At 46.2% G+C, this 20,172-nt stretch overlaps 2 protein-coding genes across 2 annotated transcripts; both read left to right on the top strand.

Annotated features, from left to right (window-relative positions):
• Positions 1-201: 201 nt before the first annotated feature.
• LOC134390087 (serine protease 44-like) lies at positions 202-3,489 on the top strand. The gene is made up of 5 exons (XM_063113389.1): positions 202-451; positions 808-964; positions 1,329-1,594; positions 2,418-2,572; positions 3,262-3,489. Exons 1-5 carry the CDS (start codon positions 202-204, stop codon positions 3,487-3,489), a joined length of 1,056 nt encoding a protein of 351 aa, XP_062969459.1.
• Positions 3,490-6,022: 2,533 nt separating this feature from the next.
• On the top strand, positions 6,023-14,121 carry LOC134390086 (putative serine protease 45). The gene is made up of 7 exons (XM_063113388.1): positions 6,023-6,185; positions 6,568-6,753; positions 8,107-8,133; positions 11,574-11,721; positions 12,229-12,503; positions 13,404-13,567; positions 13,888-14,121. Exons 1-7 carry the CDS (start codon positions 6,023-6,025, stop codon positions 14,119-14,121), a joined length of 1,197 nt encoding a protein of 398 aa, XP_062969458.1.
• The last annotated feature ends 6,051 nt before the right edge of the window (positions 14,122-20,172 follow it).

Genomic DNA, 20,172 nt, shown 5'->3' with positions numbered 1-20,172 from the left:
CCCTTCACTGACACGGACAGGCCTGAGTCCACGCAGAGCAGGGGAGAGGGAAGACTCCTCTGAGACAGGACTCCACAGCGCGGCCCCGCCCAGGCCCCGCCCCGCCTCGCGGGAGGCCCCTGTTCCCGCCAGAAGCGAGGGCAGGGCCGGGGCCGCCGCAAGGGGGCGCCACCAGAGAGGCTGAGGTCGCCGGCGGTCCCCATGGCGTCCCCGGGGGGCGACGGCTCCCTGGGCTTCCTGGCCTGGCTCCTGCTTCTTCAGCTCGGGATCAGCGACGCCCAGACGAGAGCGGCGGCCCCGCCGACCCCCTCTCCTCTCCCCTCAGGTGGCGGTGGCGAGGCCCCCCTAGCGAACGAATGGGAGCCGCCCCTTGTAGGTGTTCCGGGACCCTCGGCGGCCCCCCAATCCGGGCAGAGCGCGGTGACCGCCGATTTGTATGCGTTTGCCTCAGGTGACTCTTATTCCTACAAGGCTCAGACAAACCACCCACTAACGACATCACCAGCAATGACCACAGGTACAGTGGCATTTACTCAGGTGATGTTTCTGGGCCATGCCTGATACAGAGTGGCTGGTCTGAGGAGGATGGGACCTTGCCCTAGAGGAGAAGAGTTTCAGGGGGTTGGGGGATGCTGAGGGGACCCAACCTGCCCTTGAGATCTGAGAGGGTGCAGCCCTTCCCTGAGGAGCCTTACTGCCCTGGGGGTCTGAGGGGACATGGCCTTGCTTGGAGGGTGCTGAGGATCATCTGGCTCTGGTGACGGTACAGCAAGCTGCTTTACCCTTCCCTTCACTGACCTGCTCCAGCATGTGGCCATAGGACTGTGAGGATAGTTGGTGGAATGCCAGCCCCAGAGAGGAAGTGGCCCTGGCAGGTGAGCCTGCAGATCAAAGATGAACACCTGTGCGGAGGCTCCCTTATAGCAAATCGGTGGGTGCTGACTGCGGCCCACTGCATACTAGGGTGAGTGTTTGGGGCTCAGGGGTTGGGGCCCTGATCAGGCAGTGTGACCTGGAGCCCATCCAGACTCCCTCCCTGAGCTTCCTCTTCCTTAGCTGAAAAAGTGGGTGACAGCCCTGTAGTTTTTATTCAGTCTGGGGTGGGACCTGAGGATTTGCATTTCTAACAGGTTCCCAGATGTTGCTGCTACTGGTCTGTGGACCACATGTGGAGAACCCCTGGCTAGAGTGGTCAGGGGTCTGGAGAGGGGATGTGATTTGGAGGGAGGGAGGTGGCTGATGGCTGGCATAGGAAGATGGGGCCAGGATGGGAAGCACTTATAAACTGTGGAAGCAGAATATATAGACCCTTCAGGATCTCCCTGCAGCCACGTGGAATACACGGTGAAGCTGGGAGACACAAACGTACGTCATGAGTCCAGAACAGCAGTTGTGGTCCCAGTCCGAGACATCGTTATCCATCAATATTATAATTCTATTGGATTAATTGAAAATGACATTGCCCTTGCTCTCCTCGACTTCCCTGTGAATTACTCCTCGCACATCCAGCCTGTGTGCCTCCCTGATAAGGCTTTCATGGTGCAAGCTGATACAGAGTGCTGGGTGACTGGATGGGGGAAACTAGGAGAAACAGGTAAGACTATGAAGCAAGACTATAGCAAACTTGGACCAGGGAAGAAGCTGCCTGGTGCCCTGGGGTTGGCCTACGAGGGTACTTCAGAAAGTTCATGGAAAAATGGAATTGAAAGATAATATGAATCTTTCTGTGAACTTTTCAAGTACTCTTGTATAAGCTAAAGGGAGGGACAGGGAGGCAGATTTTCTAGAAAGTGGGTAAGGGAGGAAGGTGGAGAAGATGCCGCTAGGAATTAATTTAACAACGGGTTATGAATTTGTATTGGCTTGTCAGGACCTGGGGTCTTGGGTGCCAAGCATGGTGGGTTTTCTCCAGGATGGGTTTTAGCTCAGGGGCTGATGAACTGTCTGCCAATATAAGCTGCACTTCCCTGGAAGTACCTGCCTTTGTAGACAGGGAGCTTAGGCCAGAGAACTCTCAGTGAGGCTATAGGGCTTCCTATTCTGGGGAGAGGCTGAATTAGGTACCTTAAGGGCACTACCTGTCTGAGAGCCTGTGATCCTGCCCTAGAAAGTAAAGATGCTTTACTGGTGCATAGGACAAAAGGTCACTATTACTAGTCATACTCAGAGTGACCAACAGTTTTGATTTCTCAAGCTGATATGGCTTGCCTTCCTTCTCCTGATCTGTACTTACTTATGCCTTGATTTGGATCTCACGTCCTCCTCTTTTCATGTCAACTATGGGCCTCTGTGACAAATGAGATTTCCAATGCCTAAGAGGGTATCTCTGTGTGAATATACTTTAAGACCCAGAGTGGGCACAGGATACTTATGTACATCCACTCCACTCCTAAATCGTCTCTATGTAGATCCTCCAGAATTAGCACCAAGAGAGCTTCAGGAAGCTGAGCAAAGTATTATTCGTTATGAGAAATGTAATGAGATACTCAAGAAAAAGACATCAAGGAAGACTGACTTGGTCAAGAAAGGGACTGTCTGTGCCTATAATGACCAAGGAAAAGATTCCTGCCAGGTCAGTTCATGGGCTCCTTGCTATTCTGCATTATGGTTGTCTCCTCAAAGATTCCTCATCCCCAGGCAGTAGAGCCTGGGTTACCTCCTAGCCCCTCCATTCACCTTTATTCAAATTAAAGGGACCAGAGGAGAAGCCACCAAGCTCTCCTGGGCTAGCCTGACCTGATCCTTCAGGAGAGAGTAGCTGGAGTGGGGGTGGTGTTGATCATGCAGGTAATACCAATAAAACACATTCTGTGTTTTGAGCCCCTTCTATGTGACCGGCAGTGTACTCTGGTAAGCACTTTACTCATTATTATCTCAGAGCAGGTACATTTTCCAATCTTTTTTTTTTTTTTTTTTTTTGGTGGCTGGCTGGTATAGGGATTGAATCCTGGACCTTGGTGTTATCAGCACCGTGCTCGTGCTCTAACCAACTGAGCTAACTGGCCAGGCCCAGAGTAGTTACATTTCTGTTGTTTATATTCAGTTTTTTGAAACATCACTTTTTGAGTAGGTACACAATTTTTATTTAAAGTTTTCCATTCTGAAATCTCATATTCACACAAACCTAAGGCTGGTAGGACCTTTGGGGTGTTGGGGGAAGCCCCCTGTGTACCTGTCTCCCTAGTGCCTTGTAGTGCAATCTGCCTTCTCTGATGGGGATCCTATTCCATTCCTGCAGTTTGTTTCTTTCTCTTTCTCTAGGGAGATTCAGGGGGCCCCCTGGTCTGTGAATTTAATGACACATGGATCCAGGTGGGGATTGTGAGCTGGGGCATTGGCTGTGGTAAAAAAGGATATCCTGGAGTTTATACAGAAGTTAGTTTCTACAAGGACTGGCTCATTAGACAAATGAATCAAGCTTCATGCCTGGACTCAGCAGGCTTCCTCATCCTACTCCTGTGTCTGGTGCTGCCCCTGACATCCTGGTGACCCCGTGATCACCCCAGCCCACACCCCCTCCTGTTTCTGAGTCTCCCACTAGGCCTCTCCGTTGACCTCCCATTCCTTCCAATGCCCTTTCCTCAAATTCCGGTTGGGATCCATTGACCCTGAAGAGATCCACACAACAGAGCCTGGTGGGGACACTGGGGCCTGGAAAATGTCCCAGCCTGGTGCTCTGGTCATCTGCCTTGGCCACTCCTAGAAGTGGGCTGTGCTCTGCCTGGCAGGAAGGAGGGCATGAACCGATCCCAACTAGAGAGACAGCCCACCTGCCAGGTGGGGCATCATGATTCATTGATATCTTGGAGAACATCTGCCAAAGAAGAGACATCATCAGCGGTGAAACAAGCGTTGGACCTGCTTCAGGTTTCAGAGCTCTCACCTGAGACTTTGTGAAACTAGTCAGCTTGGTGATGGCTCAGAGAGAGTGAAGGAGGCATTGCCAGGTCCCTGCAGAGGTGCGAGGCCCGGAACTTCCTTATCTGGCTCAGTGGACTGGGGCTGGGAGAGGTTCCCCTGCACCCCAGTGTGGATCCATGTGTGAGTGGACAGCCTCTGCCACACAAGCCTTCCTGGGGCAACCCAGTCCTGGCACCCCTTTCCTCAGTGCCCTAGTGGCCACGTCCACAGACACTCCAAGTTATGTTGAGGCAGTTATAGAATGTGGAGATTTCAGATGTCAACTGAATAAATGTTTGGAGACTTGCCTGTTTGTTCTGAAGCTCTGCTCACCTGAGTGTGCAGTTGCAAATAACTTGCCATGTAGAGAACTAGTTTTCCATTTAGCTAAGAAAGCTATTTGTATGAACCCTAGGAGAGGTGAGGCCCTGCCTGCTCAGAAGGGAGTGGTAGGAATGGTTTTCGCCAGTGGGCGCTGCTCTCTGTGCACCTGTTACAGTCATTAGCGTGTCTGCAAAAGCTTTATAGTTGTTTAACAGCCCCTGCAGCAAGGGAGAGGGGATCAAGAGGGAGTGGAACTGGGAGCAAGAGTGAAGCTGGGACATGAGAAATATTCCTCTTCTTCCACTACTTCTCCTTGCTGCTCACCCTCACTTTGTTACCAAAGACCTGTGTTCCCATAAGGAGAAGGATGAGATTCACTCTATTATACACAGGTTCTTTCCCCTCATTACAGAGCCTGATGTCCTAGGGTCTCTCTAACTGCCCATCAACCCCCTCCCAACCTCCTGCTCTTCTCCCTTCCAGGGGTCAATGTTTAAACCCTAGATATGGGGGCATAGATGCGTGGGCTTCAGTGGGCAGTCTGTGTCATTCCCATCTGTTGCCTGAGGAAGCCTGGGGCTGAGAGACTGAGAGCTAACGTCAAACCCAGTCTCTTAATGAACATAGCATCAGCTGCTTTAAGGAACCACTAAATAGTCATAGATTAACAAAATAAATGTAACTGCTTTTGTCTAGCACATCCCACTCAGGTGTTCTTCATCAGCATGATGCTTTCTCCATCTTACAGCTCCGCTCTTAACTCTATGGCTCACGTTTTCCCTGCACCAGAATTCCTGAGGGCTTTTTAAAATACAGATTACAGGTTCAGCCCCTGAAGTTTTCAATCCTGGGGGTCTCGGGTGGGGCCTGAGAATGGACATTTCTAACAAGTTCTCAGGTGATGCTGATGCTGCTGGTACAGCGACCTCACTTTGGGAACCGATGTGCTACATTATCAGGAGTAGAAAAGGCAGCCTTCTTTTGACCGCCTTGGCATAGAAGTGACACACATCACTTCTACTCATGTGGGCCAGCTTAGGATGGAGAATGTGGTCCTGAGTCCAGCTGGACACCCCACACTAGACAAGGGAAACAGGAATCTTGGCGGTCATCTCCCAGTCTCTGCCATGCCCAGCAGATTCAGACAGTATCCTTTTGCAAAAAAGCCCTGTCAAAGCCCAAGGCCTAGCACAGGTCACCATCCCTTTTAGTTACAAGGATCTTATTGGTGGTCTGTGAAAGCAGATGAAGGTCTTTCCTTTCTGAGGTGTCCCCCAAGACTCCTCGTTTAAGTCTTAGCTCCAACTCAAATATCACTATCTCAAAGACATCTTCCTCGATTCCCTAGCCTTAGTGTTTTTTTCCCCTTCTTGTACTAGCCACATCTTTCTGGATTCTCAGAACAGTAATGGGGAAACTCTCCAGTGCACCAGGCCTAGGGAACCAAGAGTGTAGTCAGAAGCTGGGCAACCAGGTTCCCCTAGTGGTCCAGGGATCTGGGCGCACCATCACCACCAGGATCTGGGGGCAGTCACAAACCTAGGGCACTTGGGGGTGCTTTCATGGGGCCGCCAACCTGGGAGCAATCACAGACTTAGGGCTCCGAGGTCATCTTCAAGGGACAGGCCAGACGTGGAGATGCAGGAAATGCGCCAGTACGTGTGTTGGCGGGGGGTGGGGTGGGGGTGGGCGCGTTCAGGATTCCCCTGCGCAGTCACGTGCTGGAGTGCGGTCACGCGTCCGAGACGCCGTCCCTTGCGGTGGGGGCGACACGCGTAGGGGCGCCGCGCACGGGCTCATGGGAGCCGTCTCAGCAGCCGCCAAGTGGCACCTCCCTGGCCTCATGGCCGCCCCTCTGTCCAGCCTCGGCTCTGGGCCCGGAGCCTCGAGGCCGTCGGTCCTGAGCTGCCGCGTCCTCCTCCTGCTGCTGCTGCTGCTGCCGCTGACCCCGTTGAGCTCTGGTGAGGCGGGCGCCTCCTCAGCCGTCCCGCTTCCTCCTCCTCCACCCCCTGACCCCCACCCCGCAGGCCTGCTCCCCCTCCAGGGGACGGGGACTGGCCCCGGGGCGCGTTGATCTATTCGGCTGTCCTGGACTTTTGTGGCTCACACCCACCCCACGGCCACCTCTCTCTACCACCCCCTCCCGGGACCTCGCCAGGGGTCGTCCACTCCTGCCCTCTCTGCGACTGACGCCCCGCGCACTCTCTCCACAGCATCCTCACTCCACCCCTCCGCCCAGGGAGCTGGGCCCCACGGAGTCCCCACTCGGGCAAATTCCTGGTCTTCTCCCACTTAAAGCAGTCGTTTAATATTCACCCTCTTCCCGATCCTCTGCCGCCCCAGCCGCCTCACTAGCAGCGGCTGCGTTCACCCAGAAAACAGACCCTCGGGGAGCGCTGGCTTGCTCACTCTTCCCAACCCCAGGGGCCCCTCCAAACCCGAATGCCGACACCATCCTCGCCCCTTCCTCAGGGACCAAAGAGACGTTAGTCCTGTGCAGGGCCAGCCTGCTCACCCATGCCCTGGAGTGTGGGCCCCCCTCTGCCATGCTCCCTCCACCGTCCTCTCCCTTTCTCTTTGCTGTGTTTCTTCCCCTGTCTCTTTCCCCTTCACTGCCAGGCTGCTCAAAATAATGCTTTTCTCTTCAGGCTTCCTTCCAGGGCTTCCTCATTTCCCACCTACCCTGTAGCCCATTCCCGGCATGTCCCTGCCCTTATGGTCCCTGACTCCTTACTTCTTTTTCATTTTCTGTGGCCTGCTGATTCTCCTCTCCCTCAGGGGTAATTAATTCTCTCCTCTGTCTGTCCCAGGCCGCCAGTGCTCTGTTCATCCTTGATGTACTGGTGTTCCCTAAGGGGCTGTGCGGTTCCCTGCTTCTTCTCTCCTCACTGCTCCCTGGTGAACTCACTTGCCTAGGGCACTGGGCTGCCATTCACATGTTGGTGACTCATAAAACAACGTGTCTGGAGGTGCAGGCGCCTGTTGGATATCTCCACCTGAAAGACCTAGAAACATCTTAACTCTATGGGGTCCAAAACCGAGGCCCTCCATTTCCTACAAACTAGCTTCTCTTACTTCATTCTCTAACTCAGGGGATGACAGCCACTCTTCTCCAAAACCAGAAACTGGGGTGTCATCCTAGATTAACCATGTTCCTAAGTCTCCTATCCAGTTTATCATGTTGTTCTTTCTCATAACCACACCCTCATTCAGACCTCCCCATTTCTTGCCTTGATTCTGCAGAGCCTTTGGTGGGATCTCACTGCTCTCAGTCTTATCACCTTCCTGTCTATTCTCTATGTTGCCTTCACAATTCAAGGCTGACCCTGTCACACCTCCTTTGGCCTTCCTCCTCCAGAGGGTCTCACCCCAGCTTGGCCTGGCTTACAAGGCCCTTCACGGTAGACCCCTGACTCTCCTCCCCTGGCATTATCTCTTGCCATTGCACACCTTGCCCTTCGTCCTCTGGAGTCTCTGGCGTACACCATGATATTTTTTTCTGCAAGTAATGTCATTGTCACTTTTCATTTTTGTTTTACCTTCTCGTATTTAAGACCTGGCACAATAACCCCTCCTCCCAGAAGTCTCTTCTGTTCCCCACTTCTTCTGGGCTCACCTGACATCTGTGGCCTGTCCCTGCACTGATCTCATGCAGGTGATAGTGTACTTACTTCTGTCTCCTCTGCTGGACAGTGTGTTTGTCGAGGGCAAGCTCTGTCTGATATCCCTCTGTCTCCCCAGCCTCTTGCTCCAGGCTGGGAACAGAGAGGGAAATTAGGAAATATTTGGCAAATGACAGAATGAATTAATGAAAAGTACCTCTCTTCACTGTCATCTTGTCACAAGCTCTTGCTTTATCTCTGTCTCCCTTTTCTCCTCCAGGTTACAAAGAGGACAAAACCAATCCAGGTAGGTAGAATCAGCCCCTGCTGCAGGAAAAGTTTCAGCTTTTGGGAGGGTATGTTCTGAAGAGGGTCACACAGATAATGTTTATGGGTCTGTAGGAAGTAGGAATTTAGTCTAAGGGGCCTGCTTTCTAAAGAACTGCTTGAAGCTGCCGGGACATACACACCTAACAGTCCAGAGGAAAGAGTATCCAGGCCTCCCATGGGAATGCAGACCCTCTTTGAATTCAGCCCAGACTGCATCAGGGACATCTCAGGAAACAGATGCAGATCCTTTTCACCCAGAAACTTTTTGGGTTCTAAACTGTTCAGTTGCAGATGGAGCCTCCTGGGCCCTGTGACAGTGTCTGCAGAGCCCAGCTCTTCTGGGGTTTCCCGTCTTTTACCTTAGACCTCAGGGGTGGGGGGTTGGGTTGTTCCTGTTCTTTGGTTCATGGGCTTCCACTGTCACAGGTCCTGCTAGGACTCCACCCCGACTCATTACTGGTTGTTTGGTGGACTGATTAATTAGTTATTCCTGCTCTTACTTACTCCCCTTCCCCACGCCCCCAGCCTATGTGTTCAGTGTGGATCTTTCTCTGTGTTTGTGTTTTTGTAAAAATTCATCTTGCTGTTGTGTGTGCATGTATTTTAAATTTACATAAATGATATATATATACTAGATCTGTTTCCCCTTCTTTTAATTCAGCCCCATTAATAAAATTTTTCTATTTGGAAATAATTTTAAACTTACAAAACAGTGCAAAAGTACCTGTATTACGAGGAACAGACAAACAATTTTTTTCAGAATCAGTTGAGGGAAACATACAGCATGGCTCTTTATTGCTAAATACTTTGGTATGTATTTTCTGAGAATATTCTCTTACATAACCACAGTATACTATTTATCAACTTCAACTTCAGAAGTTTACATCGATACCATGCTTTTATGTACTATCCGTATTGTGATTTAGTCAGTTCTCCAAACTCCTACCAGCAGTGCATGAAGATGTATATAATGCTACAGACCTACCAACCCTTGGCATGATCCAGCTTTTACGTTTCTCGCCAATCTAACAGATAAAAAATGACTTCTTGATTCAATTTGCATTTTCCTCATTACTAAAGAGTTTGAGCATGTCTCAATATGCTGTTGGCTTCTTGAGTTTCTTCTTTTAATGCAGTAAATTGTTTGTCTTTATCCTTTGCATATTGTCTATTGTTCTTTTTTCTTGTGGATTTCCTAGAGTTCCTTGTATATTCCTAATAAATGTTTTGTATTGATTTTCAGATATTACAAATATTGCCTCCCAATCAGTGCTCTGTCTTTTAACTTTGTTCCTGGGGTCACAGCTCCTTGATTTTGATTTCATCAAATTAATCAGTTTTATGATTTATGGCTTGTGTTTTGAGGTTTTGTTAAAGGAGTCCTTTTTCACCCATGTCACATGGTTTGTTAACTTTACGGTTTTACCTTCTACCTTTAGGTCTTCAAGTGCTATTAGCAAAGAATCCAGCTTTGCTTTTCTTATTTCTTTTATAGCGAGACTGTTTCTCACCACCATTTACTCAACAGGCCTTCCTTTACCCACAGATTGTGGTGCCTCCTTTATTTTGATGTAATAATCTCAAGCTCTCTATTCTTTCCCATTGGTCCTTTTTTTTTTTTTTGGCTGCTGACCGGTACAGGGATTGAACCCCAGACCTTGGTGTTATCAGCACCACACTCTAACCGGCTGAGCTAACCAGCCAGCGCATTGGTCCTTGTGTCGATATCACACTGTTTTTGTTATCATGGTTTTCACGTGTCTTAATATCTGCTAGGACAAATGATCCTTCTTTGCTATACTTTTTCAAAGACTGAGCTATTTGTGTACCTTTGTTTTTCTATTTGTATTTTAGAGTAAGTTTATCAAGTTTCTTAAAAATTCTAAATCGGGAAATAAATTTACAGATTAATTTTGGGGAAAATTACTTCTAACATATTTAGTCATTCTATTTAAGATCAAGGAATGTCTCTCCATTTATACTGATCATTTTCTGTGTCCTTTATCAGAGTTCTGAACTTATTACCACAGAAATCTTGTGAGGTGTTAGATAAGTTAATTCCTGTGTATTTTATAATTTTTTGCTACTGAAAAATGTATCTTATTTATCTCATTCATGCTTAGCAGTGCCTGGGCTGGGCATGATCATCTGTCTCTTACAGAAGTTCAGAGTTGGGGATTCATAAATTCACTCACTCACTCATTCATTCATTTGAGAATGTATATTTTATAGGGGGTTTTGCTGGGATAAAGAAGTATTATTGACTTTATAAGTAAGTAATTTTAATGCAGTGTTACATGCATAAAAATGTTCTCAAATTATAAGTGCCCGGTTCAAGGAATTATCAGACAGTGAACACACCTTGTTACTGATCACCCAGGTTAAAAAGTAGAGCAATATCAGCACCCAGAAGATTCCTTGTGCTCTCAGTTTATTTCCTCTGCCTTGTTCCCACAAAGTATCCTTATTCCTGACCTCTGATGGTGTAGATGCTTTTTTGCCTGTTCTTTAATGTTATGTGATGTTTACTATAAAGTTTGTGGCGTATAACTTTCCTTTCTATTTCTAGTTTGCTAAATAAGAGTTGTTTTTATTTTTTTAAGTCATAAGTATGTGTTGAGTTTTTCAAATGCTTTATTCTGTGTCTATTGAGAAAAACACATGATCTTTCTGTCTTTAGATTGTTAGAACTATTTGTGTGGAGACAGAGAGGTCTTCTAATGTGGGACCACCCTTGCACTGCTGGGATAATCCTTATGTAATCATGGTGCATTGTTTTTTAAAAATAGCATGTCGGGCTAACATTTTATTTAGAATTTCTGCGTCTGTGTTCATTCATACATTTATAGAGTCGTACAATTTGATTGGTGGAACTACGTGCAAATTAAGAAGAGTGTGCATGCTGTGAATGCGGGGCCTTTGTGGGCTCGATGCTGGTCAGTGTAAAGGCTTCTGACGTAGAATTCAGGAGCTTTTCTTCACTCTGAGCAGTGTGGGGTGGGGATAGAGGCCTTTTGCATCTAAGAGATGCAGCAAGCATTATAGCTTTTCAGTAGTATGGCCTAGGAACTTAGCCCAGACGCAAGAAAATGCATTTATGGTTTTGGGACTCCTCTGCTTCTCTCTCATTTTGAGGTTCCATGCTTATTGCTCTCTGTGAATCTCAGTATCTCTCTCTCCTGCTGTGATGTCTCTATCTTTATGCCTTTTATCTCTGTCACTGTCATTTTCTGTCTAGCTGAATGTCTTCGGGCAGGCCACTGCTCTTCTCTCACCCTCAGTCTCCCCCTCTGAAATGGGAACAAACCTCTGAATTTACACCTTGTGCAAACTGGCCTGGGAGGGAGTCTTGGTGTCAGTCATTCTCATCTTCCTCTATGTGGTCACTATGTCTCCCTGGAACACTTATTCCTGAAGTTTGTGGCGAGCCCTGGTGGTCAGAAGATTTGGTTGTGATGCGCCATTGGCCCTGGGAGGTGAGCCTCCGGATGGAAAACGAGCACGTGTGTGGAGGGGCCCTCATTGACCACAGCTGGGTGGTGACTGCTGCCCATTGCATCCAAGGGTGAGTGTGGCCCATGTGTCCAGGGCTTGGAGACCCAGAGCTACAGTAGACCCCGTCCAGTTTCCTTATTTCCTCTGTGAAACGATGTGAGAGGAGGGGGTGGTGGGGGGAGCAGGAACGGGCATCCAGAAATGGGAAGAATAATGCTCAGGATCTTGCATGGTGCCAGGGACTGAGCCGGGGCAGGAGCCTCAAGCAACAAAGACTGTATCCTAATCTGGACAACAGGAAAACCCAGAACACCTCGCCAACCCTGAGACATGAGAACATACGTGTACACTGACATCTATACATCTGCACACACAAAACATAGACCAGGCCTTGGATCAACTTGAACAATGAATGAGAAGGCAGTCAAATCTCTGACGCCAAGGGGCACCAGTCTAGATTAGACAAGATGGGGTGAACAGAGCAAATCAGGCCGGACTTCTGCTAAGGGAGAGGGGGAAGGAGCATATTCTTGCTTGGGTACCTGGTATCTACCAGGTGGCTCTGTATCTCCTGCAGCACTAAAGAGTACTCGGTGATGCTTGGCACCCACAAGCTGCAGCCCGTGAACCTCACCAGGGCCCGCTGGATCCCTGTGAGGGACATCATTATGCACCCCAAGTACTGGGGCCGGACCTTCATCATGGGTGATCTTGCCCTCCTCCGTCTGCACACTCCCGTTGCCTTCAACAAGTACATACAGCCTATCTGCCTCCCAGAGCCCAACTTCAACCTGAAGGTTGGGACTCAGTGCTGGGTGACTGGCTGGAGCCAGGTTAAACAGCGCTTCTCAGGTAAGTGGGAAGGGCCGGGGGGTGAGGGGGTGGGGGCAGTGTGGGGAAGTGGGCCGTGGGACCACAGAAAATGCACTTCTTTCCTTCCTGGGTCTTTCGTTCTGGACCCTCATCATAGTGCCTCATGGGAAACTTGTGGCTGTCACCTCTGGTCCATGGTTCTTTGAATGTGTTAGGACCACTCCTCATGTGGTGACCATTGTCACAGTTTATGTGGGCACCTCATTCATGCTTAAGCAGTGCCTGGGCTGGGCATGATCATCTGTCTCTTACAGAAGTTCAGAGTTGGGATTCATAAATTCACTCACTCACTCATTCATTCATTTGAGAAACTTTGAGCATCGGCCACATGCTGAGCCCCTGGTATTTGAAATTCATGCCCTGACTGGAAGGAAGTCACAACAAAATGTAGGTGGGTTTGCAGGCCGACAGGGAAAGAGGCAAAAACTTTGTGAGGTGATGTTGAGATCAAGCTGGGAGGGCTCAGGGCTGAGCTCTAGGCAGAGGGACTGCCTGAGATGCCTGAAGGAGGAGTGAGTACTAATCAGATGGCAGGAGGAACAGCCAGTACAACGTTCAGAGTCTGGAGAAAAGCAGCACATGGTTAGGGTCCCACTTATAAGGGGCTGCATTGGAACTTGGATCATGGCCTACTTGGTTCAGAAGCAAAAGTTTCTCAGAGAAAGGGATCCCCAATCAGAGCTTTAGAGGGTGAGGGACTTGCCAGACAAGGTCTGCACCGTGGGGGTGGGGGCTTGGTACCAGGTGAAGGAAGGCGTGGAAGTGTGAAAGGGCTTGGCTTGGCTGAGTCTCAGGGACAGCGGTGACACAGACACTGGGCAGGGGTCAAGGCTGAGTGCAGTGAGGAGTCAGTGTTCATTCCACTGGGCTCCTCCACAGCAGACTCCACGCTGACCCCAGAGCTGCGAGAGGCTGAGGTGTTCATCATGGACAACAAGAGATGTGACCGGATTTACCACAGGAATTCCCTCTTCACCCGTGCTGTCCCCCTTGTCCTGGGGGGCATGATCTGTGCCACCAATTATGGAGAAAACTTGTGCTATGTGAGTTTCCAGGAGGTTCTGGCAGATCTCCTTCTATTGGGAATGACTCCTGGGTGGGGGGCAGTTCCCTGGAGAGGGGTTTGCTTGGCCTCCCTCTTTGATACCATCAGCAAGCAGTGCTCTGCTTCCACCTTCCTTCCCTTGTGGCTTTGATTTTGGCTGCCATTCTGGGGTAGGGTCTCCAACTGAGGAGCCAAAGGAGGACCCCAGGTAGTGAGATCCTCGAGGAGTGAAAGAACCTTCCAAGCAGAACTCAGAGGGTGGGCATTTTGGGTCCCCTGGGGCCCAGAGCCTTCATCACTCCCTCTCTCTTTGTCCAGGGAGATTCTGGGGGGCCACTGGCTTGTGAAGTCGAGGGCAGATGGATTCTGGCTGGGGTGTTGTCCTGGGAAAAGGCCTGCGCCAAAGCACAGAATCCAGGAGTGTATACCCGTGTCACCAGATATACCAAATGGATCAAGAAGCAAATGAGCAATGGGTCTCTTTCAGGTCTCCACACTTCCACCTGGCTCCTATTTCTGTTCTGGCTGCTGCAGCCCCAGATGGACCCATAACCACCTCACCCCTTCCTCTTCCTGCCTTGCCTATGCTGAATGGGGCTAGAGGGAGGTTTGACCAAGGTCATGTGTCCATATTCAACGAGAGTCAGGGTAGGGAAAGAGTGGCCCTTGGGAGACTGGGTCCTGCTTTGGCATGTCAGCGGAGAGGAGTGTGTTGGATGACTAGGCCTTGGGTGACCAGGAGAAGGGAAGTGTGGCCTAAAAGGGTTGAAGAATATGGGACCAGGATAGCAGGGATTAAAGTTGTATAAACATGAACTGGCTCTTTTCTCTTTTCTGTTCTCTGGGGTGGCCCTGGGGGTTAAGAGTAGGGGATAGGGAGAGAAGAGCCTCCCGTGATTAATTCTGCCAGGAAACCTTCTTGAGTGGGGACTGATGGTTTTTGTTGTACCACTAGTGCTGGGACATAGGGAAAGGGCCTGGATGGTGGCCTTCGTTTTCTCGCTTGTAAAGTGTGCATGCTGTAAAAGAGCTGTTGAAACATGCCCGATAGGCTGACAGTAGGAACAACTCACAGACAGCACTGCAAAGCCACCTTTCTTTCTTGTTTTTGTTTTTTTTAAAGCTGATTACAAAAGTATTACATGTTCGTCGTAGAAAATTTGGAAAGAGTAAAGGCTAAAACAGTAAGCCTAAAGAAAGGAAACATCCCCTGCAGTCCCACCACCCAGAGATATCCAATCTTCTCATTCTGGTGTATTTCCTTCTACATTTTTTTTCTTTAAAAAAACAAAGAGAAGATTACAAGCAATATCTGAATACATTCTTGCTGTGATTTACTAAAAAAATTCAGAAATACGTGTCTCATCTACCCCCACCAACAGTGCTGCTCCTCTCCCTAGAAGTAATCATTATTATTATCTTTTAAAAAATCCACCTTTATGATTTTAACTAAATGGGATCTTATGTATTAAGTAATAATATGTATTATTAGTAACCCACATTTCAAAAAGGCATAACTTGAGAAACTTTCTATGTCAGTTCCTAGAGCCGTTCGTACTTTTACATAACTGCATGTGTTCTGTGCGGATGTGACATATGTGGTTTAGCTAGCACAGGTTTTTAGGTTGTTTCTGACTCGTGAGCGTTGAGGCAGTGCTGTTGTGAACACATTTCTGCATTGGGGGGGTGGGGCACATTCTGCAGCATTTCTGCAGCTGTCTTCCCAGGAGTGGGACTGAGGGGAGGGCAGTCAAAGGAAATACAAATTTTATTTATTTATTTATTTATTTGTTTATTTTCAACTTCTGGAAACACAAATTTAATAATTTTGGAAGAATACTATCAAATTCACCTCCTGTCCTGCCCAGATGAACCAGTTTACATCCACACCTACAGTATGCTACAATGTTTCTCCCTTTTGCTAAATATATCTATTATTGATCTTCTAAATTTATGCCCACCTGATGGCAAAAAATTCATTGAGAATTTCTTTTTTATGTATGGTGTGCGGTAGGGATCGAACTCTATTTCCAACTCGAGAGCCAATTTTATTGACACCAGTTTTTGTAGCATCCATCCTTTTCCCACTGATTTGAATTTCCACATTTATACTAATGAAATCCCAATATATTCCTGAGTGTATTTTTCAAGCCTCTATTATTATCCCATTGATGTGTTTGTCTGTTCCCGAGTTAGTGCTGTGCTGTTTCAGTCAGCTTTGTTATGCTTTGTTAAATGGTAGCAAAAACTCTCCTCTTCTTTAAAAAAAAATTGCCCGTTGTCTTCCATAGAAACTCTAGAATCAATTTGTCAAATTTCATTAGAAATATTATTGATATTTGAATTGGAATTAAATACACAGATTAATTTGGGGAGAACTATCATTTCTACAATGTTGAGTTTCTAACCAGGGCTCCTTTTATTCAGCTCTTCTTCTGTATCCTTTCAATAGTTTTATAGTTTTATTCATGGATGTCTGGGAAAATATTAAGTTTATTTCTAAATATTTTATAAATTTTGGTTATGTTGTGAATAATATCTTTTTTCATTACATTTTTTCTAATTCTACATGTTAGGTGTTATGAAGCTATTTATGGACTTAAAAAAAAATAGTGATCTTGATTCCTGGCCCATCTTGCAAAGCTGTCTTATTAATTCAGTACTTTTTCAGTTGATTCTCATGGCTTATTTTCGGGTAATCAAATCAACTAAAATGGTGAATTCATCTCATCCTTTCTGAAAATCATACCAGTTGTTTCTTTTTATTATCTCATGGCCTAAGACCTCCAGTGAAATAGTAGGAATAATGGTGGGAGTACATACGCCTCCTCTGACTTCATTCTTTCATCCATTCCACAGATATTTTTTCAGAGTTTTCTCTGGGCCGGGGACTGTTTTGGGCCCTGGTGATGAAGTAGTGAACTATTAAAATGATTTTATGGTTTTTCTCATTTATTTACATACTCTATTACATTCCTAGATCAATAATATATCTAGATAAATCCTGTAACATACTGTGAATTTGATTTGCTGACATTTTGTTTGGAATTTTTGTTCCACTGTTGGAATTAACCTACTATTTTTCTTTTTGTTCTATCCTTTGTTCAAATTCGGTGTCAGTACTACGCTAGCCTCTTAAAACATGTTGAAAGTCTTTCTAGTATTTTCCTATGCCCTGGAGCAGTTTATATAATACCAGCATTATCTGTGCCTTAGGTGTGGTAGTTTGTGCCCAGAAAACTCTCTGGGCCTGATGCCTTTTTAGGGGACAAATCTTGACTACTTTAAAAACTTCTTTTTAAAAATTAAAAAAAAAATTTAATTGATATGTAATTGATGTACATATTTATGGGTTACAGAGTTATATTTCAATACATGTACACAGTGTATGATGATCAAATCAGGGTTAATAGCATATTTCATCACAAAAATTTTTCTTTTATAGTTACTGGCATAGTCAGGTTTCCGACCTCTTTTTGAGTTAATTTTAGTACATTTTCCTAGGAAATCACTTAATTTAGCCTAGATTTACAAATTTCAAACTGATGTATAAAATTTGAACCTATGTTCCCTTTCCTGTTTTTCACATTATTTATATGTGTATTCTCCGTTTTTCCTAATTATTGCAGATTACAGTTGCCAAATTTTTGTCTATTTCATAGGTATTTTCAAAAAACCATGTGGCAGACTTTTATTGGTTAGCTCCATGGCATCTATCTCCCCATCCTAATGTTACCTCAGTTCCTGGCCAGGGTTCCACACCTCGCCATGCTGCCTAAGTTCTTTATGGGGAAGCGATCACTATCCCGGCTCCCTGGAGGGGTGGCTCATTGGCTTGATCTAGTTAGCATATTCCAGTGCCCTAGCCACCTAACACAGCTGGGCAATGACCTGGGTTGTCCCTGTCAGCGTAAGGCATGGTTACAGGAAAGACACGCACACTGTCTTTCTGAATGTGGATGAAGCAGCAGGAGGATGTTGGCTGTTGGCAGTCATTTTCCAGCAAGAACAACTCAGGATGAAGCTGCCACCACTGAAGGCAGAGAGAAGAGATGGAAACTGCAAGCCTGTTTGAGTGGAAATTTCTGTGACTTGAGAACTCCGAAATGGTACAAACTAAGTTTTGGTTTTAGTGATCAAATCTACTTCTTTTTATTTCATTAAAGTTCTTTTAGTTTTAGTAACTCCAGCCTTCTACTTGTGGGGGATTTATTTTAATGTCCCTTTTCTAACTTTTTGAGTAGTATGTTTAGTTCATTATTTTAGACTTTAATTTCTAGTATTTTCACTTAATTCCTTAAAATTTTCTTTAGTCCCACTCGGGTCATATTTCACAGGATTTGATATGTACTGACCTCATTGTCATCATTTCTATATTGTATATAATTTATTACTATACTTCTTATTTAGCCTAAGAGTTATTTAGAAGGGTGTTATTTAATTTCCTGATGAATAGTTTTGGGGAGGAGAGGGAACTTCTCCTTTGTTATTCAATAATAAATGCCTTTAAGGTTATAAATTTGCTTTGGACACCCCTAATAAGGTTTTAAAAAAATGCATTGCTCTAATTATTAGTATTTTCTAAATAGTTTATAGAGTTTCTTTTATTTTCCCAAACAATATAACAAAGTTTATTTTTTTAATTTTTGAATTATTTGGTTTCTTTTGTTTACTCTTTTGTTATTAAGTCCTTGTTTCATTGCATTGTGGTAAAAATTGTGGACCAAACTAGTTCAACGTTTAGGGAAGTTATTGTGGTGGTTTTCTTACTAGACTAATGGGGTCGATTTTTATAAATATTCCATCTCTCAAAGACAGAGTGAGTTGGAAGAGACTCTTCCACTACAAGTGAGTTTTCTCAATTTCTAATGTGTTGCTGATTGATTTTGCTTGATATGTTTGATGTTATTTCATTAAGTCCAGAGTGTGAACTATTACACCATGGGACCAACTAATGTTATTTTATTGATAGATTGAACTTTATGATGTTACAAATTTATTGTAATCTGTGTCATTTTTCAACGTGAAATAACTTTCTTTTTCTGTTTAAAGCTTTTGTCTTGAATCAGTTTTAGAGATTAACATTGCCATTTCTATTTTTGCTTGTGTATACTTAATATATTTTTGCCCATCTTTTTACCTTCAACTTCTTCGTGTCACTTAATTTTAGGTGTGACTCTAATAAGTAGCATGTGAGTGGATTTTTTTCTACCTAATATAAGAATCTTTTTCTTTTAAAAGTAAAATTTTATGCATTCACATTGGCTGTGAAAATGGGTATGCTTGATCTTTATTCATTTATTTTATTTTGATTCTTTCCCCCAAAGTGTTATTTTCCACAAAGGCAGAGAATAGATAGGATTTCTCTTCTCTGGAGTATCTCTTCTCCTTCTCTCCCTTCCCCTTTCTCTGTCTTTTCTCCTTGAAGGAATCTGACTGTAGAAATAATCATTTCCTTGTTTTTCTACCATATATCTCTGAAAATTGTTTTGCCTGATTTTGAATTTCATACAGTATGTACCCTTTTGTTTCTGGCTTCTTTCACTCAGAATATGTTTATGAGATTCACCAGCTATGTATAGCAATAGATGGTCCATTCTCATTGCTGTGAGTGTTTCATTTATCTGTCTGGCCTTGAGTGGCAGATGGGTAGTTTCCATCTGGGGCTCTTCTGAACAGTGCTACTGTGAACAGTCCTGTGCATCTTTCCTGCTGCATATGTGCTCTTTCTAGGGCACAGGAGTGGAACTACAGGTTGTGGGGTAGGCACACTTTCTGCTCTCCTAAATGATTCCAAATGGTTTTCTACAGTGGCTATGTCAACAGCGTGTGAACTACTGCATTACCCCATGTCCTCGACAACAGGGGCAACTGGTGAAGCAGGAGTGAGCCATCCTCATGGATAGTGTGAGCAGCACAGGATCCTTGGGGGAGAGGACCTCAGTGGAGTGGCAGGGAGGTGTCCCAAGATGTTATTCATTCTGCTGATTTATGAAGACTCAAGCTGCAATCTGTTTCCTCTCAGGAAGCTACCTTCCCAGGCCAAACACACCTGGCCTCTCTCTACTCAAGAGCTGTTCTCTTGAAAGTACCGACCCTGAGGGAAAAAGGAAAACTCTGATTCTGCCTCAATTACACACTACAGAAACTAGTCATCCCCCTCTTAGTTATTAGTGCCTTTACATTAGTGCCTCAGTTTCCACACTTCCAGGGGGCCAACTGACAGGCTTTTGAAAGGAGCCTGGGCTGAGCACTGTCTGTCACAAAACAGACACCTGGTGTGGTCATGGGCCAAGTATGTGGTGCTGTCACAGGCTCAGAACTAGGCACAAGAGGCACCATTGAGGCCAGGCTGGGCATTGGGTGCAGTGCCAAGAGTTGGGCCTGGGAGGCACTTTCACAGGCTCAGTGCTGGGCACCAGGAGCACTGTTCCAGGGAGGTTCCTGACAGCAACATCACGTTGTGGCTTGGCAGGGCCTTGCTGGGACCATACTGCCTTCTTCTGAGAATCTTGCTGCTGTCACAGCTGAGTAAGCCCCCAACACTGGAGCAGAAGCCCACTGCTGTGCTGAATAAACAAACCATGAGTTCTAGAATCTTAG

The sequence above is a fragment of the Cynocephalus volans genome, chromosome 11 (genome assembly GCF_027409185.1).
Source record: "Cynocephalus volans isolate mCynVol1 chromosome 11, mCynVol1.pri, whole genome shotgun sequence".
In the NCBI taxonomy this organism is placed as follows: domain Eukaryota; kingdom Metazoa; phylum Chordata; class Mammalia; order Dermoptera; family Cynocephalidae; genus Cynocephalus; species Cynocephalus volans.
The sequence above is the reverse complement of the archived record's forward strand: the minus strand, read 5'-3'. Positions and strand labels throughout refer to the sequence as shown.